The sequence below is a fragment of the Macrobrachium rosenbergii genome, chromosome 12, assembly GCF_040412425.1.
Source record: "Macrobrachium rosenbergii isolate ZJJX-2024 chromosome 12, ASM4041242v1, whole genome shotgun sequence".
NCBI classification, from domain to species: domain Eukaryota; kingdom Metazoa; phylum Arthropoda; class Malacostraca; order Decapoda; family Palaemonidae; genus Macrobrachium; species Macrobrachium rosenbergii.
In genome coordinates, this window is record NC_089752.1 from 17,472,679 (window position 1) to 17,488,000 (window position 15,322).

The following is a 15,322-nucleotide window of genomic DNA, read 5'->3' on the forward strand; positions in this document are numbered from 1 at the left end:
GCTACTAACATCAAAAGAAACCATAACATAAAAGCAAACCGCAAGTGTTCCAGCGAAACTGCACAGGAATATTTCAGGCAACATTCATGCTTCCTAAATGCATTATCAGTCACCAATTCGAAAAAGGAAGCGCAGGATGCAAGAACCACCTCTCAGTGCCACCTTCGGAAGAATTCGGACGTGAAATCCCCCCATAAATCTTCACTTCTTGCCTTCTCCTTCTTCTTCCTCCTCTATCATCGTCCAATCACCATCATCATTCATCCCCCTCCTCCTCCTCCTCCTCCTCCCTCCTCCTCCTCCTCCTCCTCCTCCTCCTCCCTCCTCCTCCTCCCTCCTCCCTCCCTCCCTCCTCCCCTGCGTCCAACTTTAAAACACCATCGCTTCGGCCATTGTCTCCAAATGTCATTTAGAAGGATGTCTGCACTTTCAGTTCTTCTCTCTTTTCTCCTCCGGGAGGAAAGAATCCCTTTCTTTTATTTTTTGCCCTTTTCCCTTTCCTGGCATTCATCTTTCTCTGAGACAGTCATGAATTCATCTTCTGCTTTGCAATTTCATTCCTGAGTAAGTCTCCACTTACATGTCAGTTACTCTCTGCCTTTCCTCGTATTTCTACCCCACACATACCGAATATGAGTGGTGACCAGTTTATCTTTTCCTTACATTTAAACTCTTATATAAGGTAGATTTGTAGATTAAATTTAGAGAATACTACTTTTGAAAAAAGGGACGGAAAGATTCCCTATCTACGTTCTTTTCATGATAGGTAATCGCCTCACTGTCTGCTATAAAACCCGACTGTTAAATACCTTTACAAACATCCCACAAGCAGTCCAAACAAACAAAACTAGGTTCGATCCAAATATCCTTCCGACGAGGCTCGATCCCTCCTCCCCCAGCGGACAACGGACCGCCCTGGACGTCCGTAAAACCGCCTCCACCACCAAAACGAGCGGAGATGGGACAGGTGGCGAGGAGTTATGGCTCCCAGGTCGACCACCCTTTTCAAAGGTTTGTGTCAAGATGACAAAATATATTACTATTAAAACAATGATGTCGCGGCGTCTTCCTCCCCGGGGCTTTTCACAGCAACGCTGAGAGGATGTTTCTGATCAGGCGACGAGGCTTCCTTTACTGCCCTTTGTGCCGCCTCCAGATTTAATGGCAGTTACGCTTTCATCGCCAGATGCCATATTCCTGTTCCTTTCTTTTTATATACGTTATATAGGGTTATCCTTAGCGTCATTACATCCATTGATTCTATCTACCGCTCTATCTTTCTATATAATATATGCATACATCCACATGCGTGTGACAATCATAGCGCACATCTGAGCAATTATAGGTTTTACAAACGGAACATAACTACGTTTTACTTAAGTATAAACATATGAATGTATTAACAAATAATGCAGTATAAATAATTTTACACTCTGCATTACTTGTAAGCCTTACAGTAAGACACAAAGGCAAGAAAAATAGATAAGTACTTGAAACACTATTTATAAATATGTCTGCAAGAAGGAAAATTTTATCAGTACTTACTTGAATATTCAACTCTAGATTTTTCCATTGGCAGAACCTCGTATACTTGTCACTGCAAAGAAAAAAACCAAAATGTTAAGTTCAGCTCTGTTTCATGATTATCAAACAGTTTACAAAAATTTTATTTCTATCTTAGAGAATATCAGTAGCCAAAACACCACTGTACTATTCTTTTCGCTTACTCCGCCGTTTCAAGCACATCAACTACAGAAGCTTATATTCTTCTCATACATATTGTACTCTCTCTCTGCCTTCCAAGATGGATACAAGGATGGTAAAAAATGACCAAGGCATCTGTACAGGCTACCGACTACGGGACTTAAGGTAACCTTAAAATTACGCCTAGATAGCGTCGTTAAGGGAAAAGTGGATTTTCAGTAAGAATGTGAGGCAAAATGTACAAGGTTAAATGATTTGTGGGATGAAAAGACTGAAAAGGTGGGATACTGAAGAATACAAATGTTATGTGCTACAAAATTTTACGAATAAGTGAAACTATGGATCAGTGTGACGATGAGGTTGGTGTGTATAATTCGGAACTTTTTTTGGAAGGAGGAGGAGATGGAGACAAATAAAACGTTGGTCAGATGGTCGTGGACCAGCCATTAGAAAAGAAGGGCATTAATATCCAAGAAGTTCCGGGGTATTATGTACAGACGTAAGAGGCGTAGTGTGGTAGGGAGGATGGGACGGGGGGGGGGGGGGGGTTGATTACGTTTGTCTGCCCGTTACGAGTTTTCTCTACTTTCAAGTGTTTTCTACAAACTTATACATTTCATTCCTTATTTAAGAACAACATATCCTTAAAAAAAATTTAATTTTCTACGATGAAAAAACCACTAGAAATTGATAAAATTCTGCAGAAATTTCAGAGAAAGTCACCACATGATGAACGCATTTCACCTGAAAAACAAAGGAATGGACAGCCTAAGGAAGACGATGAAAAGCTCTCTGGCTATCAAGAAAAGCCGTAGAGAGATGAGCAAGTCTGAAAAAAAATGAAGAAAATGAGAAAAAAATGAATTGCGAATTTTGGCAAAATGCGAGATTTATTGCATCCTAGGGAAGGGAGACAGCAGCAAGAAGAAGCTATCAAAAGACAGTTTTCATAAAGCGCACAGAGCAATGAAAGTACGGTTTCAAAAATTTTTTTATTACATAACAGCTAACATAATATTTAGAAGTTGATAAAAAACCTCTAGGTACAACTAAAAAAAAAAAAAAAATAAGAGCCAAAGAACGACAATATAAATATTCTCATCTTCGGCGAAGACCAGTTTCCCTTTATATGATGAGAACACCGAGCTTTCCAGATGTAAATACCCCAAAGGGAATTCTATAATGAGCACGACCATTGAGTTTTTGAACATATATTATTTGTCAGAGAGAGAGAGAGAGAGAGAGAGAGAGACTGAAAGCTTCAGTATTTACGACTCTGTACGTGGAGACAGCTTTTAAAAAGAGTTCATCTACGCTCAACGAAAGTTAGGTAGGATTTGCAAGGAACAGTTTGTATATATTAGTATATAGAAAGAAAATAAAACTTAAGCAGAACGGCACTGCTTCATGGTCAGTAAAAAGAGCCAAATACTGACCTAAACTACAAGGTACTAGTGAAAACCTATAAATGAAAAAGGGTTTAGGATAAAGCGTACAGTGTGAATCGAAAAAAATGGCTTCGAGTAAAACAGCAGCTGAGCTACCAGTTTGAGCTGATTAGCCTACACGGGAAATTTTTTCTTAGCGCACTTATCCACTACACATCCGTTATCAACACGGACAAAACTCGAAGACCCAATGCGATTCCTCTCCTCAAACTCACAAAACAATCTGATTTAAGGATTGACTCTTACATTCCTGTAGAACATGTTGACGGCGATAAGTGTTGCCAAGCAAAGTTGGCCTTGTGCCACCACGGGCTGTTGCTCAGAGACGACCGTAAGTACGGCAACAGACAATGCAAAATATAATAATAATCATATTATTGTAGACTTCTAGCGCTTGCGAGACAGCTACCCGCACACTACTTTTACATGTAGTTATCCACTAACTTTCTTCCCAAGAGAGATGAGAAAGCTGTGACGGAGAATGCTATATAAATGTGGTGGACTTGAAGAACAGCAACGGAAGTTTACAGTAGTTTCCAATGAACACTCTGACTGGGTTCCACTGGACAACCTAGACTAATAGAAATAATGGAAAATAAAGCGGTAAACTACCTGCCCCATCAGCTTTAAAATAAACATAATTGTCTTACTGTGATTGCAGTGTTAAGTAAAAGTGTTAGAAGAATAAAATGTGTTTCTAGAACACAATGGACCCCTGGTGGCAGTTCCAACTTAATCCCTAACCTCTAAGTATGACCTTGACTTCACTTTGAACATCAGTCTCATCAGCAGAGGATGCAAGCTAAACATTAAGCCTCTATCTCGTATGGTTAAAAGGTTATCACCATGACTGAATTCTTAATTGATCTTGGACCCTAAGCATGACCCTAACTTTGACCCCTGGATTTACCATTCACAGATATAATTTTCGTGCTTTGAAAAACTTAGCTATGGCAGACAGATGAACATACAAAGGGTCAGACAAACAGGCAGAAAGATAGAGGGACAAGGAGAGAAAACAGGTAGGTCAATCACTAGGTAGCCCTGGACGATAACGAGCATAACCACCACTTGCTATGTAAAATAAGAAATATCCAGATTTATCTTCGCACTTCATAGATTTTAAATGGATCTCTGCTGAATTTATTAAGTTACTTTAAATGATAAAATCAATGGTAAAGATTAGTTACTATTCCAGTAACGAATTAGCTTAGTCATTAGTTCCTAAACGCGTCCAAGCTTGATCATAGCCAATAACCCCTAAAATAGCCATAATTCAGCCTGACGATCTGACCAAAAACATGTGGTTTTAATTTCAATGGATGATTTTTTTTATATCAGCAAAATTTGATACTCATGGCTGCAACTGTGCATCCTACCCACAAGTACAGAATCTAAAGCTTTATACACTGCCTGTCGTTATTAGAAAGAAACCATTACATACATATACATATACCATATACTCGTATGCATATACACAACAACATTTGCTGGGCCCGAAAAATAGGGGGTGAGGCTATATTTCCTTTCAAAGCTCCTTCAAAAGCTTTAGGGCCATTGCTTAAACAGAGTATGATGTTGGGTATAAACGCCCTTCCATCGTCTGCGTGTCAAGGCCCATCCTCTATTACACTGTGTGAGACCGTCGTCCCGGGAAAGAAAAATATTTGCAGTAGAGGAAGACCGTCGAGGAAGTGCCGGTCCCCCTCCCTCCACCACTGGGCTCTCCTCCCTTGCACTTTGCATAATGGCTGTTGCAAAAAGTTTACTACTAAATAAATGCTTTATATCGCACCCCGGCGTTACGTTTTGAAGGCTCCTGAGTCGAGCCGTTTATGCAAAAGGGTTTTAACTTTGCTCGTTCATTTATTCATGCGACGGGGCCCCGTCTGCTGAATGGAATCAAATGATGCAGAATGGGGAGGAAAATAGAGAATTCATTTTAAGGTCATGAGAATAATTCTTTCGTTTTCGCAACATTATTTGCGAAGTTTTTCTTATACGCGATAATGTAGAAAACACGACAAAAGATTTTTTTTATAGTAATCATTAACTGAGGAACATGAGACTCACGAGGAATAAAAAAAAATGAAAGGAAAAGCTAAAACAATAAGCAAATATAAATCAGTAAATAATTAAAAACTTTGATAGTATCACAAAACTTATACTAAAATCCAAAATGTTAAACAGAAATTGACCAATAAATAAATAATATGATAAAAATACCATTAACATTAATTGGTAAGTTTATACTGAAACAAACGGACGGGAGAAACACACAATCACACAGAATTTAACAATACAATCTAATGGCCTAACTGTTCACCCATGGTAAAGCCTCGTTAATTTCATAGCTATCCTTTCATAATTTTGACTACTCCTGATCAGAAACAGGGAAGCAGATGAACAGTGAGACAGACTACATATCACTGTGCTCACTTGAGTTTAATCATGACAATTCAGACTTTTCACAGTAATGAAATGTAAATACAATACCCAATATTTCTGTGGTTCCAATAAACTGGAACGTCTTAAAAACTTGATTATTAATAATGATAATACTAGTAAGAACGACAACTACGAAGTGCTTATCAGACAACATGCTCCTCGAGTTTCCTTCCAAAGCTAAAGCACTTACAGAATCTAAAGAACTAGTTACTGGTCCATCGTCTGACCTTCCTAAATTATTTTACTTAAACAATTTCACGATCTGATGGAAACCGCAAAAAAAAAAAAAAACAAATGAAACCTATCTTTGTCCCTTTCTTTAAAAATCTGTCCTTCCGAACGCTTCCCATTTCCCAGGGTTTGGATCTGCATAATCACCAAATCAAATAAGACTGGGCCCAGCCAGTGATTGACATTCCTATAATTTGATGAAAATCCGGCTATGCGTTTAAGAGCAATTCCCTGACGAAGAGGCTGAATACAGGATAAGCTTGGGTCAAAATCTCCAAACGATGAAGATGGTCGCGGAAGAAATTATAAAGAAAAAACTGGAACAATAATATAATAAACGAAAATCAAGGGGGATTTTCCCAAACTTTTACAACAAAAAATAACAAATGCCATTAGCTATAAGGAAGGGCATGGAATATTGTTCATATAGAGCAGCATACCACTTCAAAAAATAAGAAACATTATAAAAATCCCCATTTCGCCATTTCAAATCTGGGGTAATTTCAACCAGTCGAAAATTTCCCTAAACAAGCGTTTGCAGGAAGCGACGACTTTCAATTCAGTTCATGGCCAAGGAGACGAAAAGTTTAATAGCTGTGTTTGGGAATAGGAAGCAATTAGGGCAAACTAAGAAAGGCACAGAAGCAAAAGTTCTGAAAGCAACTGTTTTGAAGAGGGCATCAGTATGAGGAAAACAATATGTTACAAAAACTGATGAAAATTTGAGAAGACAATGACATTACAATTAACTCTAATTTTGATTCGCTTTATTTTGAAATGTTCCCTTTCAAAATAAAGCATCGAAGCGATAGACTGGCAAGTTTTGACCGTTGAGAGAGAGAGAGAGAGAGAGAGAGAGAGAGAGAGAGAGAGAGAGAGAGAGAGAGAGAGTTTCAGGTCTCTCGTCGTTTGATTTAACCTGACGTTGCTGTTACCAACGTAAGATCGCATAAAAATGAAAGGGATAAGGCAAGGAGAACTTGGTCCAAGGGAACATAAGCCAGAGAAGGAAGCTGACGCACTTGAAGCCTTTTAACTTGAACCATAACTAAAATAACCTACAGATGTAAGTTGCTGCGGCTACTGCTACTACTATTACTATTACTATTACGAATAATAATAATAAACTACTACGACTAATAATAATAAATAAGTTGTCTCAAACACAACCTTAATAAGTTGTCTCAAACAAACTTTAATAAGTATAAATTATCTGCCTAGGAATATTGCTAATAAATCTAAAGGGAAAGGGTATCTGACCATAGTGGAAAAACACCATCATAAGTAACATGTCATAACTATTGGAGGTCTATAACAATAAGCTGAAATATAAAAAGAAAAAGATTAAAAACAGCTGAGCGCACTAAGCAGGAAATTACAGGACAGAGAACGTTCATAAAAACTTGTAGTTGTCAAGGGTATGATTTACATTAGCTAGAATGAAGGAAATGAGTTTTTCTCGGCTCTTCAGCCAAAATAATGACATTGCGCTATGGGACTTTCATTCTCATCCGCCTCATGAAATATTTTCCATCTTTTGTACTTCTTTGCCGAAGAGGAAAGGGGTTGGGACGTTTGTTTTCAATTTTCGATCTGTTAGAAAGTTACAGTCAAAGGAGTACATAGGATATGGTGATATGTATTATCATTGTTTCCAACGTTTATTTATTTTCCTAGCAAACTATGCACGTACCAGCATGAATGGTAAAACGGTGATAAACACAGGTTCCCCTAGGCGTAAGAACAATAACTGAATTACACTAAGGTCCTTCTGATCTACTACTACTGTCAGTCTGTGTACTGAGCACTGACCAGACCTCCATTTTCTCTAGATATAAACAGCATAACCTCTTACAATATTTCTTTATGACTTTAGCGTTTAAAATATCTCTGAATTGTGTTTTCCATACAGAAACTTTATCACAAAGCTTTATCTTTATTATATAAAATTTCATCTCTCTGTACTCCAAATATTCTATTCTACAGCCCCTGCCTTTTTATTCATAAAAAAGAGAATGGTCAACAATATACATCACAACTTTTACTTCATCAGACGCATTTTCTGTATTCCATAATGCTACGCTCCTGCTTTATATATTATACGGTTCCTGTCTTCACTCAGTCTACCATACTAAGTAACACTCAACTCTAGATGCTTACATGATACATTATCTTTTGCACCACCTAAGCCAACATTAACCATTCCATCATCTTAGCTTCCACATATTATCAATATAACGGCTTATAACCTTCAGTTTCAATTTTCTCTGATATAAAACTTTCACTAGCTTTTGTAACCTCTTCGATATCACCAATGTCGCACCAAGAAACAAGTCATGCAACGTGTCACACCTAAAACTTCTGCTTTTTCCGTAAGTTTCCTTATTAATCCTTTAAAGAAATATTAAATTGCAAATAAACAACAACAGTTCCCTGTCTGAGATCTCATCTTATGCTAAACCAGTAATCTTACCAAATATTCACTTTCACCATCAAAACCCTAATGGTTCGTACCTAATTATTACCTTCACCAAACATCCTAAATATGCTTTACTTAACATCTGCAGCACTTCTGTTAAACATCTGCTTTCCTTCCGTCCCTAACTCCGTAAAAAACTTACAGAGCAAGCACCTGCTCCATACACTCTCTTCCCCTATTTAAAGTCAAACTGTTCTTTAAATGCCATCTACTATCTGTCTTGCTTTTTAATTAGAACAACATCAAATATGTTTCGTGTTAAAGTAAGCACTGCTCAGCAGCTACAATTCCTAAACCCTCCTCCATCATTTGTTTCATACTAGGATATAATTTATTCTTTTTATCCGTTCCTTTGGAATCTTTTCCTAAAGCTATTCCACCTTACATAGCATATTCAGACTCTCTAAACACTATCAAATGAAGGTAGTATCTCACTGGAAAACCCAACAGTTTTCGGTACCCATCAATTCTTCAACTTTCTCTAACCCTTTTCTATCCTTATGGCTCATTTCCACCTCGACTCTCAGGCTGACACGAACACAATTAGTTCTCGTAACACTCAATTATGACTCACTTCTGTTATTTACGCTAGACTACTATGCACTGTCTGAACAGAACGTAGACAAAAGACAACGTTCTCTTCAGACAGTGCACCTTCCTTTATCACTTACATTTCTTCTGATTCACTTGCCCTGCAAACGAACTTCTCCATTGGCTTTTGCTCAAATTCTCCTAACGAATTTCTTTACCTCCCAAATCTTCTTTCATGTTTGTCTCCATTCTCCTATTCCCCTTAAGTAATCAGTATCATTACTTTCTATACCTTATCAATACTGAGGTTCGACTAATGACTTTTTATTTGTTACACCACTGCATCTATTCTTTTTCTTTCCTATCGCCCTCACCCTTGACTTTTTCAGTCTCCATGGGCTCCCATTTTATACTTTTACTCTTTGTCCATGCTTCAACCACTTCTTACATAGGAATTCTTACTTCCTTCTTATTAGACTCTTATTCTTCATGAGACAATTCTGAATATTTCTTCTTCATTTACCTTGGCCTCTACTTTCATTCGAGCCTTCAACAGAACAGTGTTCTGGTAGGCTTCTTACCACTCATAACCATTTACTTTTCCACCTACTTTACATTAACACCATCTCTAACACTCTCTCGATACATTCTTCATTCCATACATACTTATAAACAATTCACTTATAAAACCACGAATTATAATAAGTTAAACTCGTTTCCAGAAGACTGCATCCTCATTTACTTCAGGCCAGTACATCATCCTAAAACACTTTTCGCTCAAAAGCACCTTTTGTTTACGGTGGTCACTTCGCCCAATCACCCTTTCCTCCCAGAAACTTGCTGGGTAACGAATTCAGATTAACTCCTAAATGTTCCAATACAATTTAATCATAACTGGACCACGGAAACTTAATATCAATGGATTCTTTTATGCTAAGCTAAATTAACATAATCATATAACTAATATAAGTAAAGTCTTCCACATAGCAAACTATTCTCTCTACATCTCCCTCCCACACAAGACCGTCGTCTCCAACATCATTTATATTAAAGAAGCATGGCATCAACACAATAATAATAATAATAATAATAATAATAATAATAATAATAATAATAATAATAATATCACAGAATCCTCGTACAAGCTGTTGCAGTAACTAATATGTATTACACTGCACGCGGTCAAATGGCCCAACAAACTTCAGTCTTTACAATACAGTCCATCAATCTTCAACATACGGGTTCCATCAAGTAACAGCACACAGTGCAGGGATGTACTCACGGACAGTGGCACAAAAAAAAAGTCCTTTTTACATTCTTTTCTTTTTTGTTGCCTCCCTTGCAATCTATAAGCTAAACAGGGAAATGACTGGGAGACGAGAAGGAACGGTAAAAGTCAAGTGTGTGTGTGTGTGTGTGTGTGTGTGTGTGTGTATATATATATATATATATATATATATATATATATATATATATATATATATATATATATATATATATATATATATATATACATACATATACATACATACATACATACATACATAAGATTACATACATACACAAACATTATATATATATATAAATGTGTGTGTGGTGTGTGTGCGCGCGTGTATGTGTATGAACCCAATTTCCAGATCATCTTGACATCATCACCACTGGAAACGAACGCTACAAAACTCCAAGTATTTCTAAGTATCATCGCAGCCTGAACCTACGGGTCTGGGAGCGAACATATAACTTGTTTATGCGTGAGTGACTCTTATCAATGGACTGCGAGGAATACGAAGTTAAAGAACCACCATATGATAAGTTTCGTCTCGGTCTACTGAACACATACAAGTCCGGGATCTGATCTTTTACATAATGGGACAAGCAGCCGAGAGGAATGAGGGCCTAAGGGCACTCTAGTCTCCCTTAACTTCCTCGGTCTTTTATTTTACCCATTTTTATCTTGATTTTCTGTTAACATTTAAATCTAATGGAAACATCTGAATTCATTACGTTACAAAAGTTACCCTGCAAAATTACATTTCCCAAGCGAACGTCATAGGTGCACAGAGGTTATTCAGTTATATGCTATATAATACGTGGAAAGAAAGATAGCTTTATTGATCAAAGTGAGGCATAAATCCTCTAAATAAGATATGTACAGGTAAAGTGGCTTTGAAGCCGGTTTAAACATTTAGATATGTTACCTGAAAGAGTATTCAATAATTTGTGTGTGTGTGTGTGAAATAAAACGAAATAAAAATCCCACAACTTATCTGTTTGTTTTGAAGAACTTGTGTGTGTGTGTGTGTATGTATATATATATATATATATATATATATATATATATATATATATATATATATATATATATATATATATATATATATATATATAATACACACACACACACACACATATATATATATATACACACATATATATATATATATATATATATATATATATATATATATATATATATATATATATATATATATATATATATATTCCGGTAGGAAACGAAAAAACATTTTCCGTATCCCTTCCATTAATTTTCCTCTTGGGATATTTTCCCTGGTGATAGATTCAGCACAAGGCTCTTAAATTATGTATTACCTTCATCCTCCCACTTTTATCGGAACTTTTACAGCGGAAGGACGTCTCTTTACCCGATATTGGGATCCATTTCCTCCCCCATCCTTCATTTCTCTATTTCTTTTGGGAGGCAGTTTTTCTCTCTTTACGTTCCGAATTCAGTCATGAAGGAATTGGCAAAGTACATATATCAAGCGTGTTTCGGGGCTCAATGGCTTCGCCAACCCGCCCCCTCCTCCCCAAACCCCTCCCCACACGCGCGCGCGCACAAAATATATAAGAGAAGAATTTCGGAATAAACGTATTTTCAATATCCAACTGCTTATTTCCTCCTCTTGAAAAATGAAAAATAGTACAGATTTTTTCCGGACACATGATGAAATCACCCGTAAGCCTTGGATGACTTTTTAATTTAATTCAAATATAATTCTTTTAATTAGAAGTGAGTTGCCTATTTCACAAAAAATGAGCTGAAAAGAATGGTCAAAATTATCAACATAAAATATCCCGAGGTAAATTTGCTCTAATAATCCTGCAGAAAATAATAGTCATTCCAAAAATGGTATATTCCCGATCAGTAACTTTTTTCTGAAAAGAATACAAGAAAGTTATTTAAAAAAAAATACAAAATTAACGAACAGGAAAATATTGGAAACATGTTAGAAAATTCTGGGAGATATTCTTTTATATATATATATATATATATATATATATATATATATATATATATATATATATATATATATATATGAAAATTCTGGAGATATTCTTTAATATATATATATATATATATATATATATATATATATATATATATATATATATATATATATATATATATATATATATATATGTGTGTGTGTGTGTGTGTGTGTGTGTGTGTGTAAAAGCCCTCAATGAAGGATGCAAGTAATGTTTTACTTCAGTGCTAAACTTCACACCCTATATATTTATAACCAAAAGAAGCGGCAATGGAATCGTGAAAAAGGCAATAAGACAATGGGATATAATCAATAAACTTAAAAAGACACTTGATTTTAATGGGCATACACCTAATCCCTGTCTAACAATGAAACGGAAACGAGAGAGAGAGAGAGAGAGAGAGAGAGAGAGAGAGAGAGAGAGAGAGAGAGAGAGAGAGAGAGAGAGAGAGAGAGAGGGGAGGGGGGTTATCAGCTAGGCGACCAACTATGCAGCAAACAAAAAGCCAAGTGGGAAGGATAAGGTAGTTGGACTCTTCGAAAGAAAACTCAGCCATCTCTCTCTACAAAAGATAAAAAGTTTTTTCTTTCATTCTTACAATGGTCGCAGTGGTCTTTATTGGGAAACTTTCCGTTCCACAGCATTGTAAATCACTGTGGCCAATGTAAGTCATCGTAAACACAAGATATAAATATTTTTCCTTTTTCTGGCCTCTTTGTTTTTCATGGAAAGAGAAGCGTTAAGGAGTATAAAACTACACATATACATACACATATATATATATATATTACACAAACACACACACACGCACACATATATATATATATATATATATATATATATATATATATATATATATATATATATATATATATATATATATATACATACAGAGAGAGAGAGAGAGAGAGAGAGAGAGAGAGAGAGAGAGAGAGAGAGAATCTCACGAACAAGATTACGTCGTTGGTGCCTCTTATCGTAACTGTGTACCGATACAATTGAAAGAGCACTGAACACTCCCAGAGAGAGAGAGAGAGAGCGAGAGAGAGAGAGAGAGAGAGATCGCAAAGGAAATCTAATGAAGATCATTCTCATAGACAAGAGTAATTAAGGAAAAGTCTTAAGATCTTAAACATCATTCTTCGGATTCAGGTCACGGAACCAGAGAAAGGAAAAGAGTGAATGCCTTATATTTCAGTCTCTTGACTTAATTAAGTATGCAAATTGACTGAAGGAAAATGTGCGCGCTCTTGAAAGGGGGGCCAGTTAATTCAGCGTCTCTGTCACGAATTAGAAATGAGGGTTTGTTGATGCCGCAGTTGCTGTTGTCACATTCATGGCGGTCGTTGTTTGTGCAGGTTGTGTGTTTGTATGTTCTGTCGTGAGAAGAGTACAGTCCTGTACAAAGGAGACCCAGATCTTCTATTCTTGTCCCTGTTTTTTATCCTTCCTGTTATGAATCATTTCAATGGGAACCCTTATTCACAATCGAGAGCACCAGGACAAAAGACCTACCTCTCTATGGTATTTTTATGTAAATGAATGGCGAAGGCAGATTCTTTTGGAGGTTCAATTACCTTGACGTTCCGACCACAGAATCTCTTTATTATGTTATAAGGCTTTCCAGGCACGTTATACAGTGATATACTACCTAGAGGCATGGTGTTGGATTGGATACTGTTACAGTCTTTAGCTAATGAGCTTGAATAAAAACTGCCTTGACGTAGGTCGTTTTATAAATCATGTACCTCGAAATTTCAAAATAGATGTTAAGAGGATATTATTCTTTAAAACAAAGTTCAGAAGTTCCTGCGTAGTTTATATATGATGCTAATAATGCATTCAATTATTTCATTACCTTCCAGGCATCTTTGGTCTGTATTCCACTACAAAGGACGCTTGTTAGAAATGATATCTTGAAGCTAAATCATGGAAAAATATAAGTTACGACTGGTCGATGGTCCTACGAGCTGAATTTTATGAATATCAATAGTCCCTATTCCATTCAGCATGTGAATTTATATATATATATATATATATATATATATATATATATATATATATATATATATATATATATATATACACACACATATGAATCTTTTAACCTTCTATGTTTACAACAGCAATCCGTAGTCTGGTCTTCTGAAGCTATAACTTTAGAATCTAAAATTCGCTGTAATAAGACCGTTTAAATATCTTAGCTCTTCCTAGTTTTATGCTGGCATGATTATTTGCAGAGCTGGAGAGTTTATTCGGTATTAACATTTTATTTCTGACATTCCAGGGAATGTTCCTTCTCTCGTTTTGTCGAACCACCAGGCATCACCAGAGGCACACTTTATACTCATAAATATTTATAAATGATAGTGCGACCTTTAATAGTGCTTTTAATATCATTATTCTGCTACAATCACTATAATTACTATCAGTACATCTGGAGGAAGAGGGGGATAATTCCGTATATTTGACAAAAGCATAGCTTAGTTTAACCAGACCACTGAGCTGATTAACAGCTCTCCTAGGGCTGGCCCGAAGGATTAGATTTATTTTACGTGGCTGAGAACCAACCGGTTACCTAGCAACGGGACCTACAGCTTATTGCGGAATCCGAACCACATTATAACGAGAAATTAATTTCTATCACCAGAAATAAATTTTTCTAATTGTTCATTGGCCGGTCGGAGAGTCGGACGCGGGCCCAGCAGAGTGCTAGCCGAGAACGATACCAACCCGTCCAATGAAGAACTCGTATATTTGACAAACTCCCCTCAATCGAATTACGATATTTAACCGTCCAAAACAAATACACATTCATGTATTAAGCGAATGAAACCAGCAAGGAAGAAGAAAGGGATATTTCCGAAGTGAAAGCAGAGAGCAATTTGTGGTAACGGTTGATGCCAAGTCGTAAAGAATATCTTAACTGTCTGGCGGAGGAGACTGGCGAATAATCAAAGGTTGGGAAATGACTGGAAGAGATTAGATGAGATCCTGTAATAAGTATTACTAACCGCATTCGTGTAGGATATATCTTATTATTTAGAGAAAGTATTTAGAATAACTAATATTTAAAGAAAAATAATCTGCAGCACCTCGATAAACAGAAGCGTGGGAACAGAATGCTGTGTGCAAATTTATGTTCAGGCATTAGGGATTCCTAATGCAAAACAAAACTGCAGCGCTTTGC

At 36.5% G+C, this 15,322-nt stretch overlaps 1 protein-coding gene across 1 annotated transcript in view; it reads right to left on the bottom strand.

The window, feature by feature from the left end:
• LOC136844419 (G protein-coupled receptor kinase 1) overlaps positions 1–15,322 on the bottom strand; it is a 538,027-nt gene that overhangs the window by 39,060 nt on the left and 483,645 nt on the right. Inside the window, exon 7 of the mRNA XM_067113593.1 lies at positions 1,546–1,597. Within this exon, the coding sequence (XP_066969694.1) occupies positions 1,546–1,597 (52 nt within the window). The remainder of the gene's footprint in view (positions 1–1,545; positions 1,598–15,322) is intronic.